General features: G+C 32.1%; 1 protein-coding gene across 2 annotated transcripts in view; it reads left to right on the top strand.

The window, feature by feature from the left end:
• Window positions 1–443: 443 nt before the first annotated feature.
• LOC129218659 (uncharacterized) overlaps window positions 444–21,956 on the top strand; it is a 75,334-nt gene continuing 53,821 nt past the window's right edge. Inside the window, exon 1 of one of the 2 annotated variants that reach the window (XM_054852980.1) lies at window positions 444–505. In XM_054852980.1, coding sequence (XP_054708955.1) covers window positions 473–505 — 33 coding nt within the window. In that variant the 5' untranslated portion in view covers window positions 444–472. Of the gene's footprint in view, window positions 506–19,392; window positions 19,520–21,956 lie in introns of those variants that run through there. The other variant, XM_054852979.1, reaches the window with a different exon arrangement.

Below are 21,956 nucleotides of genomic sequence, written 5' to 3'. Positions count from 1 at the left end.
AAATTTCATTCAACTATGATGCTTCCTTCATAGTGTTGCAATTTTCACAAACAGGAGTGTATAGGGTATTTTTGAATTACAGTTTTAAAAAAACAAGAACTTTTATTTTGTCACCGCTCATCCCCATAAATGATACAACATTGGCTAATAGGCTAATTTATTAATCAGTCGTATTCCTTACCAATGCTCAGAAAAAAAATGAAGGTCTAGAATAATAAATAACTAATAGAATCCCCATCCTTCCTTATACCGATAGAAGCAAGTTGCAAAAATTGCTTTTCGGACGGCCTACCGTCATTACGGTGAAAACTGCCAAAAGGCATGGTCCGAGCGAACAAGAACACCTGGGCGAATACGCAAATGAGCCTGCCGGTCTGCATAGAGGGCAGCAGGTGTGTTGGTGCAAAAGAAGGCGGTATCTTTCCTCTCAAGACCTTAGATTCAGTCAGGTGAACGAACGAAGCGGTGGATAATGGTGATCCGGTATACCATGGTCGGCTCTCAGGTAAGGACAAACTTTCTCCCCAGAAATCATGCGGAACTCTTCCGAACGTGCGTGTTTTATAGCTGTTTCGTTTTGCTACTCTGTGGATTAGTAGGTCTTGCTGTTGAGACGTGCTTGGCATAGCAGTAGCGTTTTTCTTGGGGGTGTTGTATTGTTTTTACGTGTTCTTTGTCTTAAGTTCGGAATATTTTGTGAACCCGGAAGATCGTTTGGTTTTCCGGTGTACGAAACTGGTAAACAAAACTTTAGCAATTTGTGGTATTTGAAAATACTTGCTAGAAGGAGACGGCTCTACATTTCGAAAAATTTTAGGAATCTCTCAAATGTTTTTTGGGATAAATTTTGTCTTTAATATTATGTTAGGAATTGCCTCAATGAAGAAAATTCAAATGAGATTTAAAAACATGTTACCCAAGTGTAATTGTTATGTTGGGGTTGTCGTCTTATTATAAATGCATACACTAACACAAATGCATTTCAGATTTTTAATGAAAATAAAGTTCGGTTTAATAGGAAAACAATGAAAGTCTTGTGGTTCACAAGTTTCAAAGTAATGCAACAAACAGGTAGCGTTTTATTACTTTCACTGAAACGTTGCCTGTTACAACTCCTTCCCTTCAATATCGAATGAAATATTAGTTGGAAATATCTGTTTTTGTACAGATTGAAAGATAGTATTTTTCTTGATATATTTCAATGGAATTCCCAAAACCAGCAAAAAAAAGTGGAGCTGTCACATTCTTGCATTGATTTCTACCACTTCTCGTGGTTTTGACTTGAAAGTTGGGTGAAGAACACGGGACTGAGAAATGTTTAATTTTAAACTTGATGTATCTAAGATTTTAATTATTGTAGTTTACCTCTAAGTATTAATCGAACACATTCACTTGCTCTACATATCAAAGCTAACTTGTATTTGTAAATAGCGATGTGCTATTAAAATCGCCTCGGATGATTTTTTCTAAAGCTCCTAGAAACTACGCTTATTTGTTTTTATTTACATTTATTTTTCGATTTCTCACCTTTTCCGTTTTTTACAGTGCTTTAGGGATTCACTCAATGTCTGGAGACAAGCACATGCTTGTCTGATATTAAATTTAAATTTTATCTTAGCTAAAAAGTTTTTTCTTAACACATTGCTCTATTGTTGCGCGTGTAACCTTTTTTCTGTTATTGTTGCACTTTAATTCTAGAACTTTTAAATCTGTGCTTTTAATTTTTGTATACAGTGAAGCACAGTTTATACGTTTTTGAAGGGACTGTATGAAAAAAGCGTACAAACGGAAAAACGTATAATAAGTATAGGTTTTAATGTGCATTAGACTTTGCAAGGACCAATTTTACAAACTTATAATTGATTAAAACGCATAAAAGAGAAACGTATAAACGGTGCTTCTCTGTGTTTAAATTGCAATATACAACGTATTAAAGTTTCGATAAATTTATTACAATATTAATTTGTGCATGTTACGGTTGTGACTTTAAACGTCACAACCGCATTCCGTAAATATTTTTTTTTCAATTCAAAGAAATTTCTGAAACTTGATAAGATAGTACATAATGCTTACATTCTGACATACATTAATATTAAAGGCCGAAGTTTAAAATTGCTTGATAAAAGTACAATATATACGCACAAACGTGACACCCGCAACAATGTAATGAACAATAGCTCGCACCATTACAAGATTTGCGTCTCAAAGGAAGTTAAACTCCGTTATCGGAAAGGTTAACGCTTTTTATTAAGACTATCAGTCAATTTTTGTAATTTATTTCATGGGAGATTTCATCGAAGATGTTGATCTCATTATCGTTCTTGTTCTCATGCCTCCTAGAAAGCAGATTCGCCTAATTTTACCACTCATGAATAATGCATACAATGAATCGTTCCAACCGGCAAGTTTGATTTTCGTGTTCCCGTAGTAAACTTGATTCGACTTTTATCGGCAATGAGCCTTTTCCATGCGCCAACCAGTCCCGATTTGCCAACCATAATCCAAATTATTTTTTGTTTCGAGAAAAATAAAATTTTGAACTGCTGTTTTATGTCGTAGCAATTTACTTCTGAAGCGGAAGTAAACTCTTCCACAAAGACGAAGAGAATATCTACGCGTAAATGCATGCAAAAGAAATATTGATTCGTAGCTCTTTCAATCTTAATTATCAACTTGATAAAAAATTTCGCTGAATTTTAAATTTTTACTTTGTTACCTTTTAAGAATTGTTCCCTTACTCATTAGTATTTGAATTTTATTTTCGTTTCAACACTTTCTGTTCAGTTTAATGATAAATTATTCTGAAAAATGTTTAATTCATAGTAGAAACTATGCTCCGCACAGCATGCTGGACAGTTCTTTATTCATTATTTCAACGTGATTGTAAAGTTTAAATTAAAAGTTATTTTCCGCTTATCCTAATATCCGTCGGAGAAACGCCAAGTTTTCCCTACACAATACTTATAAAATAATATAGGAGATTACCCTAAAAACTGTGCTTCTAATCTAAATGTAAGCAAAGTTTGAAGTAGTTTTTTACGCTATATCATTGGCACTCATGCAAAAGTCGCTTACCTCCAGAGCTCTAGTATTTGAGACTTTCTTTATTTAAACTTTCAAACCACAATTAAAAACAGAAAAAAAACAATCTCTCGATGTAAGTTTTTATTTGTTTTCAAATTGTGTAATTAGTTTACAACATCTAATTCATCGCAGTGCTTTTTATTTATTTAATTTATATTTGATTTTTTTTTTTTTGTGGACTAAATGATTTATACCAGAACGCCGACGCTTTCTGCATATCTAATAAACCAATTAAGGGTAAAACCATTTTAACAAATGTGTGCAAAGATATAATGTACAAAAATACGTCAAGATTCTCTTGCTCGATGTCGCTAAACAAGTGTCTAAATCAATTTCGAAATAATTAAGGTGCTTGTTATTGCTGCCAAAAATTTTCAGCATTATTTTTAGAGCTTGCTGATGTTAGAAGATAAATACATCCGTCCTGTAAAAGTGCTGTGGAAATGTTAAGAGTTTGAAATTTTATATGTATCTCGACCACGTGAGGCGAGACGTCTAAAGCCGGCGTAAAAGTAGGGGAGTAAGAAATATTTGAATTATTCAGTTGTGACGTTTTCGAAAAGTACAAATGTTCTAAAATTGAGATACTGAAATTTATTTATATTTTCGATAAGTTATTGTTCCTGATGAGAAATTAGGTCATTATTATTAATGGTAACTGAAAATTAAAACCTTTGGTCTGACACTGTCCAACACATTTTGTTTTAAACAAATTAATTATATTATTAATCTTTTTTTAAATGACGGAATTTTCCACTCGCATTACTTACGATAAAAATATTAAAAGCAAATCAATACGCTACTTAAAGTTATGTTAATAGCAAGTTTCTCAAACGACTTCCAGTGCTGAGCTTTAAAGTGGAGGCTTAAAGCAGAAAGGATTTCAATGCACAGCGAAGGCAAATTGGTTAAACTAGCTTCTTAATTTATGAATTTTAAAATATTAATTTACGAAAGGGAAAAAATGGGCTTGTGAATGATTATTTTTGCACATATGTATATTAGAGCCTTCAAAAAGTCTATTTTTTCAAGTCGCACACCCTTCTATTTTTCCTTTGAGGTCAAAACAATCGTAAAAAAATTTCATAATTTTGAACGGCAACCCGTGCTGACTTGAGCTGGAAGGGTGAACAAACACTGCATTTGGCAGAATCGAAAAAATGTTTGGGAGTTCGAAATTTTGTTTTGATAAAACGTGGCCCCTATAGCCTCGCATGTACCAAAGGGCAATTCCACCGTTACGGACGTAACAATCACAGACTTTAAACACTCATAATTTCAATTTGGTTTCATAAAAAGCTACAATTTTTTTTTCTGTTGTATAGTTGGGTGTTATTAATGCTATCAAAAATTTGGGTGCAGATTGCTTTATTAGAAAAAGTGACAAAAATTAAAAACTGCCTGTTACGGACGTAACTCAGAAAACAGCAAAATGTATACATTGTCATACAATTGCCAATATTCCTGTGAATTATTCATAGATTTCTAAAGTTTTCTTTGAAATACTTGTTCTAGAGATTTTAAGCTTTCTAAAACCATAAAGTTTTCATGGATACTGTTTGTAAAATTTATGATAGAAATTTATATATTTGTTACGGACGTAACAAAAAAGTGTTACGGACGTAACATGTCTGATATACTAATTGCACAAAGCAAATAAAAGCTTATGTATACTAATAATTTTTGTTAAGAGAGTGCATTGGTCTAGATTAACACATTATTTTGACCATTTAAGTTACACTTTAATAGTTTTTAAAGATTTGAGGAGGTAGGGAGCAGCCCCCGTCCATATACCACCATGTAAATAAATATAAAATATAAATTGGTGCGTCATAAAAAGTGAAATTATCCAAGGGGAAATTAAGTAAAACAAAAGTGGAATTATTCAGTTACAAATAAATTTTTCAAATTTTTAACATGAACATGGAGGGAGAGCGGGGGGGGGGGGTCTTCTACAAGGAAGAACTTTTACAGTTTAAGAATTTTCGTTGATTTTCTCTATCTCTCAACAAATATATTAACTGCCAAATTTCTTTTAAAGTTTAACGGTTGCCTTTGATTTCGATCGCTTTTTAATAGAATTGGCACGTTTTTGCCAAAGGTGGAAAAAAAAACTGTCGAAACTGACATCGGAAAAATGCATTTTGGCCAACATTTGCCTAAGTAATCTAAATCTTGCTTCAAAACTAAATGAAACAGTAATCTAAATATTTTTTTGTGGAGAGTAAATAACAATAAAAAGTAACTCAGTAACTTTGGTCTAAACTATTAAACAGGACAAATTCTTATCTCTAAGTTAGTTTTTAAATAAGAAGTAATATCAATTTGGCTATGCTTTCAGAATGATAGAAGTTTGAAGAGAAAAACTATAATTAATATCTGTAATATAAATTAAAAAAAAAAAACTTTATGTGTCATAGTGCATTGATGAAGCAAAGTTTAAGAAATTAAGGAACCCTCTATAATATTTTAATGCATGTTATTAAGCATTAATTGCTAATCTAGAATTATTAACACCAATTGAATTAGGATTTGGAGGACAAAAAAAATCTTACATTGAGAGGAACACCTCAGAGCAACAGTAGGATATCGTGTCTTATTCCTAGGATTAGATGTCTTAATGTGTTGCTCTGAGGCGACGATGTGTATTTCAATAATTTAAAAAAATGAAATTAAATATCCACTAATATTTATAAAATTTTGAAAATCACAGTATCAGAAGTTTTGTTATATCATATTACATGTCATACCCTATATTTTCATTGCCTATCCTGTATTTTTTTTCTTTTTAATTGAAAATATACATGTGTTACGGACGTAACGTACTGCTTTTTGTTACGTCCGTAACAAAAAAAATGTTACGTCTGTAACGCCATTTTTTTAAAAACTAAAGAAATTCTAATGTTTTAAACTATGGTAAACAATTACTCTGATGAATTGCTAAAAGGACAAAAAAGGATTTCTTTTAATTTTGATTTTTTAGGAAGCAACAACAACTTTTGCTAAATTTTTGTTACGGACGTAACATTGAACTTCATTTTTTAAAAATTTTAATTGCCTAATTTCATTTTGTAAAAAAATAAAAATAAATGCATGTTATTATAGTATTATGTTAATAATTTAAGCTGTACTGCAATTAATTTTGTTTATTTTTATTTTGCTATTAGAAATAAGCATTTGAAAATGGGGTATTTTTTTCTGATTGTTTTGAAGACCCGACTATCATACTTCCAACTAGGAAAAAAATTTATTATTTAATTTTTATTAAAAAAGCAATGCAATATTCTGAAAATACACATTGCAAGCTTTACAATGATGTATAATATAGCAAAATAACTGCAATATGAAATTTTGACCTACTGGTTTCACTTTTCATGGAATTGCCCCAAAATATTTATGCAAATTGAAAAATATTTAGGTACCCAGCAAGAGGCCTAAAATTTGTAATTGTTTTCAAAAAATCGATTTTTCTCTACTCATTTTTGGAAAAATGTAAGGTAAATTTTAAGTTATCAAACTGAAAAATATAAACAGTAAAGCCAATACTTAGCGTTCAATAGAAACTTTTGCTCTCTTGAAATATTTCAGACTCCCACATGGTACTCAATATGGATTTTTTTCAATTTTCAGTTAACTTTTCAATTTAAATACATTATTTTTTTGTTCATTTGCAAATGTTGATTTGAAAGTGTATTCGCTCATACGTTTAACATATGAACTTAATATTTTACTTAAATGTAACTATATGTAACTTTTTAAAAGATGAATAATTTTTTTTTTTTGAAGAGAATTATAAATTTTAAGCCTTCTGCTAGACACCTAAATACATATCAATTTGAATAAATATTTTTGTGGCACATGTTGGGCTATAGGAGTATCGTTTTATCAACAAGGAAGTTTAAAATTTTCAAAATTTTCTTCGACCTAGTCTATAGGGCTGGTTTACACTTAAGGTACAAGTCGCACGGGTTGCCATAGTTCAAATTATATAAATTTTTTTTACAATTGTTTTGACTTAACAAGAAAAATATAAGACGGTGTGCGACTTGAAATATCGACTTTCGTTTATTTTTTTCTTTTGGACACCTTAATATCCTCATATATAAAGTAGTGAATTCACTGATCGAGTAACGCTGACGTCACCAACGACTCTCCCGCCACATCATGATAATTTGATAATAATTTTTGGTAATGTTTGACATGAGAGGAAATGCTTTATTTTCACAAGGCTGAACTGGAACAGGTAGCTTAACTGTTTTACTGGTAAGACTCATTTAAGGAGAATGAAGAAACGAAAAAGTGGTCAACAATTAACGCTATCTATTAGAGTTTAGGGTTAGTCCACTTGTGTTAGGGTTCAAATTTTAACGATCAAACGGGCAATTGCTTCGTTCATATGCAGAAACGATTTTCACTCGTTATACCATGACGGGCGATTTTCTATTGTGTGTGTATATATATATATATACACAATAGAACGTGTTGTAATTGAAAACCTCGGTTGCAAGAAGGGGACAGCTCTATGGTATGAACTTTTCAGGTATCTTAAATAGTTAAATTAATTTTTGAAGACTGTCTTTATATTTAGTACGTTATAACTTGCTTCATGAAACTAATTCAAGTGACATTTAAATAAAATGTTACCAGTGTTCAATTATTCGCTACATATTGGAGCTGTCTCGATGTTGTTCCAAATACATATGTCCAAATTTTGAACTTTTATTGCTTACAAATAGAGATGTAAAATTTCCAGAAATTTTGAAATGAAAAGCTTTTTTTTTCAGGAAAAAATGGAAAATTAGATTTTCATGAATAATAAAGGGTTTCTTAATTTTTCTTGGAACATATAAAGGGTTAAGCATTAAAAAACATATTCAATCCAGGCATCTTTTTCTGCTTGACAGAAATACACAAAGGTAAGTTTCATTAGAAAAAAGTAGCCTTTTTTGTTTTATAACCAAGAGCTTTCTTGGTTCAATACGAGAAAAAAGTCAAATCGTGGTTCTACCAATAATATTGGGTAAGATGTCTACTCATAACAATTGCATTTCTATTTTAGATTGCCTTTGAAACTGAAAATAATAATAGAAATCATTGACATTAAAACATGATTGATATTGCTTGAAAGAAAAAAAAGTATGATTTCCCTCCCTTGCAATGTAACTTTACTGTCTGAAAATGAAAGCTTCCCGAGTTTGATTATTTTCCAATCCAGTCTAAGTCCAAATTAAAACTAAATTGGTTTTTATTTATCTTTCCGACAGAAACTCCAAATCAAAACTGCGTAATGGTTTCTAAAGTTGGGCTATGTAAAAGTTAGTTGGGTTTTGTTCAATGGAATGCAAAAGTTATTAATAAAATAGATATTAGGGTGTCCGTGCCCCCCCCCCCCCCCCAAAAAAAACGAAAGTTGATTTTTCAAGTCACATACCGTCTTATATTTTTCCTTTTAGGTAAAAAAAAGTTTCGCACGATTTGAACAATGGCAACCCGTGCCGAGATGCACCTAAAAGTGTGAACCAACACTGTACTAGACCGAATCGAAAAAAATATTCTTTTTTGAAGTTTGAAACTTCATGTTTATAAAACGTTGATTCTAGCTGCACATGTACCACAAAACAATTTATCCAAATCAAAAAATATTTAGGTGTTCTGCAGGCCTAAAATATATAATTTTCTTCAAAAAATTGATTTAATTTCTCTATTTTTAAGAATGTAAGGTAAATTTTAAGAAGTTATCAAGCTAAAAAATATAAACAATAGAATCGATAATGGCGTTAAATAGCAATTTTTGCTCTCTTGCGATATTTAAGTCTCCCACATAGTACTCAAAATATGGATCTTTTAAGTTTAAATTTTTTATTTTGAATATATTTACTCATTTGCAAATATTGATTTGAAAATGTGTTCGCTAATATTTTTTGAACTTGATATTTTATCTTTTAAATGTGTGTGTAATTTTTTAAAAGGTAAATCGAAAAAAAAAAACAATTTTTTGAAGAAAATTATAAATTTTAGGCCTCCTGATTGACACCTGAATATTTTTTAATTTGGATAAATATTGTGGTACATGTGGGGCTATAGAGGCAACGCTTTTTATTAGCATGAAATTTCGAACTTCCAAAAAAAAAAATCTTATTCGTCCTAGTACACCGGGCTGGTTTACACTTTCAGGCGGAAGTCGGCACGGGTAGCCGTTGTCAAAATTAGATGAAATTTTTTTCAGTTTTGATCAAAATAGTAAAAATAAACGAGGATGTGCGACTTGAAAAACCGACTTTCATTTTTTTAAGGACACACGGATATATGAAATATGATTGATATTTTTGAGAATTTTGTGGGAAAACATTTCATTTTTTGGGCAAGAAGTATTAAATAGCAAGAAGTATTTCTTGATGTGTGCAAATTTTATTATCATGCAACAACTTGCATTATCAAAGTACAGTATTTTAACATACAAGGAGGGGTGGGGGAGAAGGAAATAGCATCAGAATCTAAGTATGAGATCTACTAATTTTATCACTTTTTGCTGAAAACTTCGTTAAACCTTCCTGAAAAGGTGGAAAAATTAAATTTTTCCGAATCGGAAATGAATCCCTTCAGAAAAACGTTTTTCCCCAAAATTTACTGTTTTTTTTTTTTTCGGATTTTTCATCTCTACTTAATAACATTTTGTTATAATACGAAAACAAAAAGCCTTTGTATTTGAAAAACTTTTGGTTTCCTAGTAATGCTACAAAAGAGGTACCTTGTTTCTTACCCTCCCCACTTTCTCTGGAAACTTTTTCTGCTATATTTCCTTTTTAAGAAAATATATTATGATACTGTTTAGAATTCTCGTACACAAGGTTAAAGATTTCTTTTTATTTCTATGTAAAACAAAATCAATGAAACTGAAGTATTTCCTTTCTTACACATCGATCTTCATCTTATAAAACAAAACTTTAAAAACAGAGAGGAAGTAAAAAATGATTGGTTATACTAACATACGATTTCCTACCCCTACGTACAAATCAAATTTATTTTACAATTCCTGTACAAAAATCAACTAAACCAAGCACCCAATTATAAAATAAACACTGATTTTAATTACTATACGATGAATTATTTAAATACCTAACTAATTAAATACGATCTCTTAATTTTTAATCATTTGAAGTCGGGGCCTCCTATTAACTACTACCTAATGTATCTGAGTCGGTGTAATTTTAAAGACTTTCGCGTTTTGTTAAATTAGTGTTTAACTCAGGATTTGGTGGGTTGTCAGTTACGTTAGGTCTCTAAAAATATTTTTAGCGACCTGTAAAAATTCGGAGTGGCCCGACGTATAGGTTTTTCTAAATCAGTTTTTTAAAATTCACTTTTTTCTGTGTATTGAGCATCCGCCAAAAAAAAAAAATCTTGTGTTGACAATATGACATTTAGTACCTAAATTGAAATATATCGTAAATTTTGTGGCTGACTTTCAGTGGACCCTGGCAGGGTGGCTGAATTGGGCTGAAGAAAGTGAAAATGTGTCATGTTTGAGGCATCCTGGTTTCATGCACTGAGGCTCAACCATGGTTTTTGCGAACAATTTGTGTAATGCACTGACGGTCCGTGTAGAACTGGATACCTGCATTTTCAAACTAGAATATGTATTTTCACAAACAAGTGACAGAACTATAGGCAAATTCTTTTCAAGAACACTATACGTACTTCAAAACAGTAAAATGAACTGTTCAGTTTTCAGTTCGATCAACATATCCGGGTTTAAACTTTCCTCCATGGACTTCCAGATACTATTTAAAAAAACTAGTATGATCAAAAACTTATCATAAAAGAGTAAAAACTTGCAAATAGACTTATGCTTGCTCACATTATAATATTATAACTGGAAGCAAAATGAAAAAAAAAGGTTGTTATTGCGGTAAAAACGTAAGTTAATTGCAACACTGTTTTGGAGGTGTTTTAGGCATATTTTTAAATATTTTTATTACGATAGCTTTTTTCGTTTGATAATTATTTTCTACCATTTTAGGCTGTAAATTACAGTGACAAATTTTCTCTGCACTAAACTACCATGATAGCAAAAAATTTTAGTCATGTTTTATTACTTATGATTAAAGCAATATTATGACATTAAACAAGGGTAGGGGGAGGTGGGGTACGTTGGACCGGTGTCAATTATTTTAATATCAATATTTTTTATTTTATGACCAACAAACAGCACCTATGGTCCTACAAATCTTATAACGGAATCACATGGTACAGTTATATTGAAAAAAATTTATTTCAGAAAGTGTTATTTCAGTAATCCTGAGTAATTTTCAAAAAACTAACTTTATTTTTTTAAGTTTTCATCAAGATTGTGGAAAATAAAAAGGAACTCCTTAAATTAAGTTCCTTTAGTTCATATAATTGGCAATTTTTTCATTTTTGTCAAAGAAATTGAGTTTTTCAGACCAAGAAGGTGGGGATAGGTTGGTTCACTCTTGTGGGTCACGTTGGACCGGACCAACCTACCCACATAATTTTAAAAAGATTATCTAATTTTGATTTTAGAACACAGATATGCTAACTTAAAGCTGCCAATTTTATTACATTTTTTCTTTGAAATATGTTATTAGTATGACAGGATTCCTTTCTTCTTTTGGAGTTGTTTCAAGCAATGCAATGAAAGGAAAAGAGCTTTTCCCCCTAGCAAATATTGATGTTACTTTGCATAAAAGTAACATGATTTATTGTTCCAAAATCCAGTCAAATAAAAGTGCTACTTCCAAAGCTCAAGAAGTAGCACTTTTGTATTCCCAGATATCATTTAACGCATCTTTAGTTAACTTTAATCTGCATTAATGTGGGATTCGATGGGTTCTGATCTTGACACTGTCACTCAACGAACGATTCGCATTAACACTCATAATGAAATTTTAATTAATACTAGAACCTATGTACAACAGCTATTTACATTTATGAAATCAAATATCAATTCTACATCTAAAACTACGGCATTTTCACAGCGAACTATTCGGGCGGCCTTTTAGCGCGTCCGTCCATTCTCGTTTCCTTGGCTCTCTTTTTCGCTCGTCGCGCAGACTCGTGGGATATGTTATGTCGTGGATACTCGGTGGCGCCGGCTCTTCCAGCCATCTCAAGGTAGTCTGAGCGCCCCGGGAGGTCATTCCAAGCTCGTCAGCTTGCGAGATCGAGATTTTCGCTCACTTGATCGGTTGTGACGTAGAAATGTCGCAAAGTAGCATTCTAATCTACTCGAACCTAGCCACAAGCTAAATTTGAGTAGATTAAAATGCTACTTTGCGACATTTCTACGTCACAACCGATCAAGTGAGCGAAAATCTCGATTTCGCAAGCTGACGAGCTTGGAATGACCGCCCCGGTCTGGGCTCCTACATTTATTGTCTCATGAATATTCAAAAAATTTTCTTTTTCAAAAAATTGTGTACTAATGAGTACTTATTGCTGTTTTCAAATCAAGAGGATTTATCAATTAAAATCAATGTTATATTGATCTTTAAACTTCATATTTTTTCACTCTACACACAAAAGAGCATAAGGTTGTTACAAAGTTTGATAGTATTTATTACCAAAATTATAAAAAATGTTTGAGTTATGCGGTCCAACGTGCCCCACCAGGCGGACCAACGTACCCCACCCGTGGGGCACGTTGGTCCACTTTACGAAGTTCCGTTCAACAATTAATGTAAAAGTTTATCAATACTTCCAAAAAAAAAATCAGTGGTATTGAGAAGTGCTTAGTGAAACTTATTGTTGAAAATCGAACAGCTCATTAAAATATTTGAGATAAAAAATAAGTAAAAGCGGGCCAACGTGCCCCACCTCCCCCTTACAATTGCCTAACCGACTAGTGGGACAATGAAAAAAAATGCAAGACATAGCATATAACTTGAGTACAACTAACTGAATGCGTCGTTAACTGGTATGAAATTTTCTCATCTTGAAATGCATCTAATGAGCCTGCAGAACCATTGCCCATAGTTCTGTCACTTGTTTGTGAAAATGAATATACTAGTTTGAAATGCAGGTATCCAGTTCTACACTGACCATCAAAGCACTGAGATAAAGGCTTATGAAAACTGGACGTTGTTGCATTCTTTGATACAAAAACCGACATTTTTTGGCAGGGCAGAGGGTGAGCCATGCAACTGAGGGTATTGAATAATTTATATACATTATTACACAAATTGCGTATAAAAAACATGGTGAAGTGACAGTGCATGGAACCAGGAGGCCTCAAACATGTCACATTTTCACTTTCTTCGGCTCTGTTCAGCCACCCCTGCCAGAGTCCACTGAAGGTCAGTCATAAAATTTAAGATATATTTCAATTGAAGCACTGAAGATCATGTTGTAATCACAAAGATTACTTTTGCCGATGCTCAATGCGCAGAGATAGTTAATATTTTAAAATGTCGATTTCAGAAAAACCCTAAGACGGGACCAACTTTCGGAATTTTTGTGGATCACAAAATTGTTTTGGAAGGAAAGAAAAATCTTTTAAAAGCAATCGAAGAATCCACTGTAAAAGTTTTAGCGAAATCAAAAATGGCATGTATCTGACCTGCTTGACTCTTATAAAAAAAAACTGGCTCTTAAATATTGTTTTTTTACTTAAATATTGTTTTGCTCTTAAATATTATACTGGCTCTTAAGTATTGTTAAGACAAGATTCCTCCGTCGAAAAAATACACCCTTCACATCCACGTGACCTGTGACGTTTCGCGCAGCTGACGAAAGCTAGTATACGTTGCCACAACGTATGAAATTTAGTTTTAGATTTCTGTGACAAATCTAGACAAAATTACCATGGGACCATCTGGAAAGTATACCCTTCCAAACGGAAGAATTTTTCAAATCGCTCCAGTATTCTTGGAGTAATACGAAAACATACATAAAAAGCCGCAAGAAAAAAAATCATAACCTCCTTTAACCATACCTCCGAAACTATAACCTAATTTCCAGAGTTCCATTCAAGTGAGAGCTATGAAAGTCTTTTTTTTTTTTGAGTAAAGCAAAGGTTCACTTAATAGTAAACTAAAGTTGATAGTTTTACTCCTTTGCTTTGGCTCATCAATTTATCCAGTAGGAAATTAATGCATGTTATAAAAGCTGCAATTTATTTAATAGCAATGTTGACCTACAAATTCGCGACTTAAGTAGGAAAAGAATAACACACGTGCTTCAGCTTTTCATTTTAAAGTTACTAAAATTAAATTTTTCAATGTTTATGGAAAAGTATGTCCACAATTTGCAAATGGATTTTCAATTTAGTGTGCAATAACCCTTTGTCATAAATAAAACAGCACAAATTCGTTGCTGAATATTTAATTTTAGAAAAGTAATTTAGGTAGTAGACTTTTCTGCTACGAGCGTGAACTTCAAATGCTAACCAAGGTGTCCAGAGTTGAGTGTAGAGGAAACGGGAAAGCAATTGCGCTAAAATAGAAATTAGACAAAGGAGATTTCAAAACGCAAACACGAAAGTTTTCATGGGAAGACTTACTTTGGTGCAAATGGACATAATTTTCTGAAAACATTAGCCCTGCTGCTCTTCATGGGGGCGAACATTGATAATGAATTCTGCCGAAACAATACCCAGTTTTAATTAACGGATCAAACAACTAGAGAAATATGTTATAGTTAGGCCATTGCAATGAAATTGAATTCCTTCTATATATGAACATTTAAAAAAATAAGTCTCCTTTGTGTAAGGTGTTCTACACAAATCTTAATTGATTTTGTCGCAGGAAAAATTTTGCATTTTATCCCTTTTTGATGAAGTTACTATCACATTGCAGTTTCGAGAATTTCCTTCATTTTGAAAACAGACCCAATATATTCCAAACTATCTTATGCAAAATTTTACCCTACTAAAATGCTTTTTTTTCCCTTAAGGCAAACTAAATAGAACCTTTCAACTTACATTTACACATGGTTGTTCGCATTATGAGAAGATATTTGGTGGGATGTGGTTACTGCTATGTTGCAAGAATAACCAAAATTGTAAGTTTATACGAAAAATGTATCAAGCATTCATTTTTAATGTCGTCTATTAAGATCTTATGTAAAGTTATATGCAAGATGGTTTCCTTCCCAAATCATAGCATACTATAGAATCATTCTCATCAAGTCATTTTGAGCTTGTTAAGTTATATGGGCAGTTCTCAAAAGGTGGGAACAAAAAAGTTAACTTTGAGCAATTTCAAAAATTTTCGAATTTTATATCAATTTTGCTTTTATTCTATAGTATGCATACCTAGAACACAATATATGAACATGAAAAGACAGCAGGTATTTGTAAAAATTGTTAATTAGCAAATTAAATCAGCAGTCTGTAGGTAACAGATTTTGGACATTGTTGTCCTGTAGGTAACGGATTTTGGACATCATCATATTGTAAGTTTCACCATTTTTGACAACTGTTAATCCGATTTTTAACTTTTCCAATGAAAATTTTATTTACTACTTTTTGAATTTTGTAATTTAATGATAAAGAGGATATTAATGAAGAACTTGAATGGCTATACATACTGCTCTTTAAATATAATAAAGTTTCGGAATGATTTTGAAGAAGTTGATGAAAGGTAGAAAAAAAGCTTCATGGAAATAATTATACAAACTTGTAGTTTGATTTATTGGGACAAATAAAGAATAAAAATAGACAAATAAATACGACATATATATTTTTAAAGGAAAAATAAACAAAATATGCTTTAAGAAAGAATGTAAAAAATGACATCAGTTTTAATTATTTTTTTTAATGTCATAAGAATTAAAACGATGTCTAAAAAAAATTATTGAAAAAAGAAATTCGTATTTCTATTTGGAGATCGTTAAATTATGTTTAAAAGAAAGAAGAGAAAAAAAATTCTAAAGTAATAAAAGCGGCGGGAAAAAAAATTGCTAGCGCAGGTGATAAAGGCGCCAAAACTGGTGCAGCTGATGATTAACTACATTCGTCAAACTGGAATCCCCCTCTGGTAACCTTTAGCTTTTCGTATACTGTGTTGTCGCTAACGGAGGTATGGTTGGCGATTTTCGCGCAAAATGGCTTTCGTTCGATCATAACCAGCCATGTTTCTACTGTAATTTATGTATTGTTCAATGTGTAACGTATTAATCATGCAAAATACCAATGGATTACAGAAGATAACATCATAATAATATTTTCTCTTGATGTTAGAAGACAGTGGATTATAAAAAAATTATAAATAAACGGACAGAATTATCGGCGTCAAGATCGTAACGCGATTTGGACATCTCGCATGTATGTTTAAGAAAAATTATTTTTCTTCTAAGATACTGCATAAAAGCTTATGAAAACACTTTTAAACAATTAAACTGATTCTGAGGATCGATAAATACCTTTAAAACGAAAACATCATATACATACTTCTCAAATAATAGCATTGTAAAGATCGCAACTTTTGGACATGCATCAAATTTCAAACTTACTTTTTTCTAAAATCGTTTACAAAGTAAATAATCTGTCTTTACTTTTGTTATTTGCGTAAAATATTAACAAAAAATTATTCAGTGTAAGATTCATGCCTTTAATTTTTTTTTTTTTTTTGAAACGTATGGAAATAATTTAAAAAAATTTTAATGGTACATTTGCTCAGTTAACGTTTTGGTATGTCCAAAATTGTGCCATTTAGCAAAGAAAACATTTTTTAAGGGCATTTAAAGAGCTTTTTTTCCATAATTTATGTCAATTCTTGTCTCTATACAGCATTGTAATTTACCTCAAAAAATTTAGAGTTAATTAAAATGAAAGTTATTTGGTGTTGAAGCTTCAAAGTTGAAGTCTGTGTTTGCTCCCACCTTTTGAGAACTGCCCATATAAAAGTGGGTGGAATCGGACGAAAACTTTTTATAGGTATAGATATATGAAAGCCCTTTATGAAAAAAATATTGGTCCACTGAAAACAAAAAACAAAGATGTTTTGAATAGCATTATACCCTCAGCATTATAAACTCGCTTAAGCGTCATTCCCTCAAGGGAATGACGAATTCATTAAAGTTGGATTCTAGTAGTTATATATGAGCTTCTTCGCATACAAATATTTTCAAACCAGGAAGCAACAACTTATGATCATGCAATATTTCATATTTCTGTAAAAACAGTTCCGAGAATGACGGATGCACAAACCCTTCTGATTTTATGCTTTCATATAGATTCAAAGTCATTTCCGACATATTAAAGACGCTAATGTGTTACAATATTTTTCTGGCTTTCCATCTGTAAATTATAAATTTTTGCTGAAAAAATTATATTGTGATTCGGGGAAGGAAATTGACAGTAATGACACCAATTGCTGGGAATAAACTTAAAAATTATTACGTGAACTAGTTTCTCATGGAAAATTTAATGTTAAATGTTTTTTTACTTAAATTTCTCAATATTTTGAAATAAACCCTAAGTGTCTGTTTGCTTAGAAATAATTATTGCTTATTTTTTTACTAACAGTGGAGGCAAGCGAGAAAGTGACATTTGGGTACTTTAAACTTATATTAAAAACATTTAAAATAAAATATGGAAATTTAAATTATCTTGTTAAACTAGATCCTGAAAAGTATTTAAGCCGGTAAAAATATTCATGGAGTCATAAAAAAAATCGTAAATTATTACAGGGATACGAAAATAAGTTTCTGTGAGAATGGCCCTATACCTTAAGGACTTGCGAAATTTTGGTCAATGGCTGGAATTTTTTGATAGGTTCGAACTAATTTAAATTGACACTGGTATTACATTGATTACTCAATCATGAGCTCTGCTGTACAAGATTATGCATGTTCAAGAGCAATGTAACGATACCCACTTCAGTGAATTTTTGTGAGATGCTATATAATAGCCCTCTTGTACCGTAGTCTCTAAACTTCTGAGGTTTATAACTTACAATAATCTGAATTACGTTACTAGTTTCCTACATAAAGAAGGCGCAGTTCACTCTATTCTTGAATATTAGGTAGATTAAACTTAACTAAATTTTTATTTGTAAATTTTATGCAATCTTCCATTTTTTTTCAAGGGTTTCATCGTTAATGAAATCAGCCTCTTGTATCTTCAAGTTCGATAGGGTTGAAATAAAATACAATTATCCGTCGCATCTGCATTCGCTCATTTATTTCTAACTTTTGAAGTACTTTGTAATTACCAATGTCTTCAATTATGTGGCTAGTTCGAACCATTTTACCTTGCACCGTTAACTGGTTTCAACAGCGAAGGTGTGAAATCATGTTTCTCAAACTTAAACGAAGCACATGTATTTGACTGAATAAACAGAAGCAACTGTTATATAAATGTTTATAATCATATAACACTTTCATAAGTCACCTCCACTATCACATTCAGAGATGGATTTTCGCAAAAGTTCCTGTGGTTAAACATTTTAAAGGCTTTAGACATTTGGTACTTAAATCAAGTGAAAGGTAAAGAAAGTCTTATTTCACTCCTAAAATAAAAGTGCTGCTAAAAATACAGCAAAAAAGTCTTAATGGAGGACTTCTAAATGCTATGTCATTCTCAAGCATAAGTTTTAAGATAGTTGAAAACATATTTGGCATGTATTGCATTTCTCAATGCAAATAAATTAAACTATAGTTTTAATTGAATTGGAACTTTTCTCTTGCCTGAAACCAAGTTCTGACTTATTGAGAAATTTCCGTTTACGCTAGTGATAAGCATAATTCCAAGATTTGTTTGGAATCGACTTCAGAAGTTCATAGCTTTTAAAATCACTTCATTCTAAAGTCACTCGAGATCATCTCTTATGACTGAATGTCCTTGCACATTAAGCTGGAGAAATGTTAATTGAAAGTAGTAATAAGTCAATCTTAAGCTGAGAAGTGTCCCAAGAGGCAGTGACATATCCAGGGAGAAGGAGTTTCGGGGCATAACTCCATCCCCTCCCCAAACTATAATTCAGTTTTAACCATAGAACGAAACTAAATCATATCTCCCCGAAATCTAACCGTATCCTCCTTAGAAATTGTTTTCTGGCTACGTCACTCTTAAGGTGTGGACAACTACATCATGTTTACAGTTTATGGACTAAGTTGTATAAATTAGATATGAATCATTGCGAAAAGAAAAACCTCACTGACGTCAACAGTTTTCCCTCGTTTTCAACTCGACCGCTTGATGACAATAAACTAGAAGGGCGACCTTGAAGTCTGAACTTTCCTCAATTGCAGGACAATAGACGCAAAACCGATGTTTTTAAACACTTTTCTAGTACTTCCAGAGTTTCTTCTCTTATTCTTTTCGTGACGTCAAGGATTCTATTGTACTCTTAATCATTGCTTGCAATCCTTATGGCTGAATAGGCTGGAGCAGAGTTCAGACCAAGGAATGGAAGATATCTGGCGATTCATTGAAAAACTTTTGTCATTTCTGCCCAAACCTTTTCGACTGGTAAGTCAATTCATTTAGCAGCACTTTTAAGAGAATTTAAAAGAAATTCTGGATTTAAAAGGCAAACACACATCAAAACTGGAGCTTATTTATTAGCATTAAGTTTCGGGTAACTCGTAGTTGGTAAAATTTCAGTGTATCTCACGTGTTCAAATAACACTCGCTTCATATTTTGCTATCGAGTATAATTTTTAGTCCAAAAGAAGCTTGTAAATTGTTTGGGTTTGCAGTATTGTATTACACGTTCAAATATCAGAAAACTATGACCTACAGCGAACTAATTTAACGACTAAATCTGCCGTGATTGAACCCTCAACTTTCGAATTTTGTCAGGTTTTAAAATGAGTCGGAGCATCATATAAGAATTGATCGACCTGTTTTCTGCATACTAAAGGATTATAAAAAGTTCCTGAATAATACAGGGGGATTTTTGATTTAAGTTAGATTTGATATTTTACGAAGAAAATAGTGGACTCTCTTTTTCTTGTAGAAGTCTAACAATTTTATTCTTAATTCATTGAAAGCTAGTTTATTTTTGAATTCGGCTGTGGATACTTTATTCCAACTCTAATGATCATTTTATAAGAATAAAATTGTTTAATAACTATACTTAAGTACCTAAATATTTTCGTCAATGGAGTTTTTAACTTAAGAAATGATCTTGTGGCAACTATAACATCGAAAAAGTAAAGTAGCATTAGCATACTTTAATTCTAAATGGTTGTTAAAATTTCAAAACCTTACTAAAGATTGTCATTTCCCAGTCGATAAACTCCTTGTGTGCCATTTATCTGAGGCATAATGTGAATTTGCAAAGGGTGTATGACGATATAAATTAAAATTTCGTCTCATTTCACGTGATTTAACATTTTAGTGGCTATTTTGACTTGGACTTTTCATAGTCATAACAGGAATTTGAACTTAACCTTATGGTTAAGTGATGCGCTCACACTACAGCAATATTTTAGTACCATATGATGCCACTGTTTTAGTGAAATATTGCCGGCAGTGATGGCAATATTTTAAGACCCCATTAAAAAAATTTTTAAAAGCGAAATGTCTAAGAAACAATAGTGTATCTCAAAACAGGAGAAAGTGGGGAATCATGCTCGCTTGGAGGAAAACATAACCAGTTAAATTTGCACAAAAAAAATTTATTTTTAACAAAGTACAGTAAAACTCCTCCTAACGGACACTCCTCAAAGGCGGTCCCCCCTCTTATGAGGACAATTTCTAATTCCCCGGTTCCAATCCAAATAACATTAAGCCTCTGTCCTGCGAACACCCCTCTACTGCGGATAAAACAATTTGTCCCGTTAGTGTCCGCATTAGAGGGATTTTACTGTAACTCTAAAGCATGAAGAACAGTTTGCAATCAATTCGCATAAAATATTTAGAATGTTTTATCGTTTATTTAACTACATCAATGATAGAAGATAATGTCGCTCATGGTCGAGTAATTGCGCTCTTTATAGAGCATTTAGAAAAGTGTGAGGGCTGTCCACACTACTACATGAGGCTTTATGTGAGCACTTATACATATTATGGTTGCAAAACCATGTTTCGTTACCAATCCCGAACTTCCGCAAAAGCAGCAGATTTGTCTCCATATTTTGTCTGCTTTGAAACAAATTGGGGAAAATCTTCACACAGCTCATTGTCTTCCTTTGAACGGGTGTCATGTCACCATCAGCGCGCGTGAGCGCCATTATCCTTCATAGCCATGTTTGATTTTATTACATTATAGTTGGTGTAACAAAGCAATACAAAAATAGATATACATTAAGTTAAGCGTTCATATTTACATTTTTTATAGATGTAATGAGTAAACTAACATTTGAAAATAATAGTGTACAATTACATTGGAGTAAGACAGAGGCGTAGCTAGTCCCGACTTTCGGGGGGGGGAGTCTTTTATATATAGATATATATATATATAAAAAATATGTGTGTAAATTTTTTTAGTATTAAAAAAAAAATAGGAGGGAGGTGAATCTTACATACTTTGGAATGGGGTGCCCCAATTCCGATACTTGTGTCAAACAAAAGCAGAGTTTTTTATTTTTTTAATGTTATGGAAAATTCAACTTTTTTCTTTTCTTTCCATTTAATTTAAAGTGAAATTTTCTAGCAACGTCCTTTCAAAACCAGTCTATCCAAATCAGGGGGAAATCAAATATCTGAGCGTGTTCCGTTCATTTCAGTGTGACTGCTTAATTTAGAGGCTAACACACATCTACAAAAGCTGGCATCCCTGAAAGCTAATAGATACTTCCATTTCCGCCTGTAAACTGGATGTTTGACTTTCAATCTCATCGGTGGTCAGATTATAAAGATATTATATTTATAAAGATATTGTGACAATCATGATTTGCCACACCTGTCCCCAACTGCATTTTCATCCTCCACGCATGTGATAACTCTATCGCACCAAGCT

The sequence above is a fragment of the Uloborus diversus genome, chromosome 3, assembly GCF_026930045.1.
Source record: "Uloborus diversus isolate 005 chromosome 3, Udiv.v.3.1, whole genome shotgun sequence".
NCBI lineage: Eukaryota > Metazoa > Arthropoda > Arachnida > Araneae > Uloboridae > Uloborus > Uloborus diversus.
This window is presented reverse-complemented; position numbering and strand designations above follow the sequence as displayed.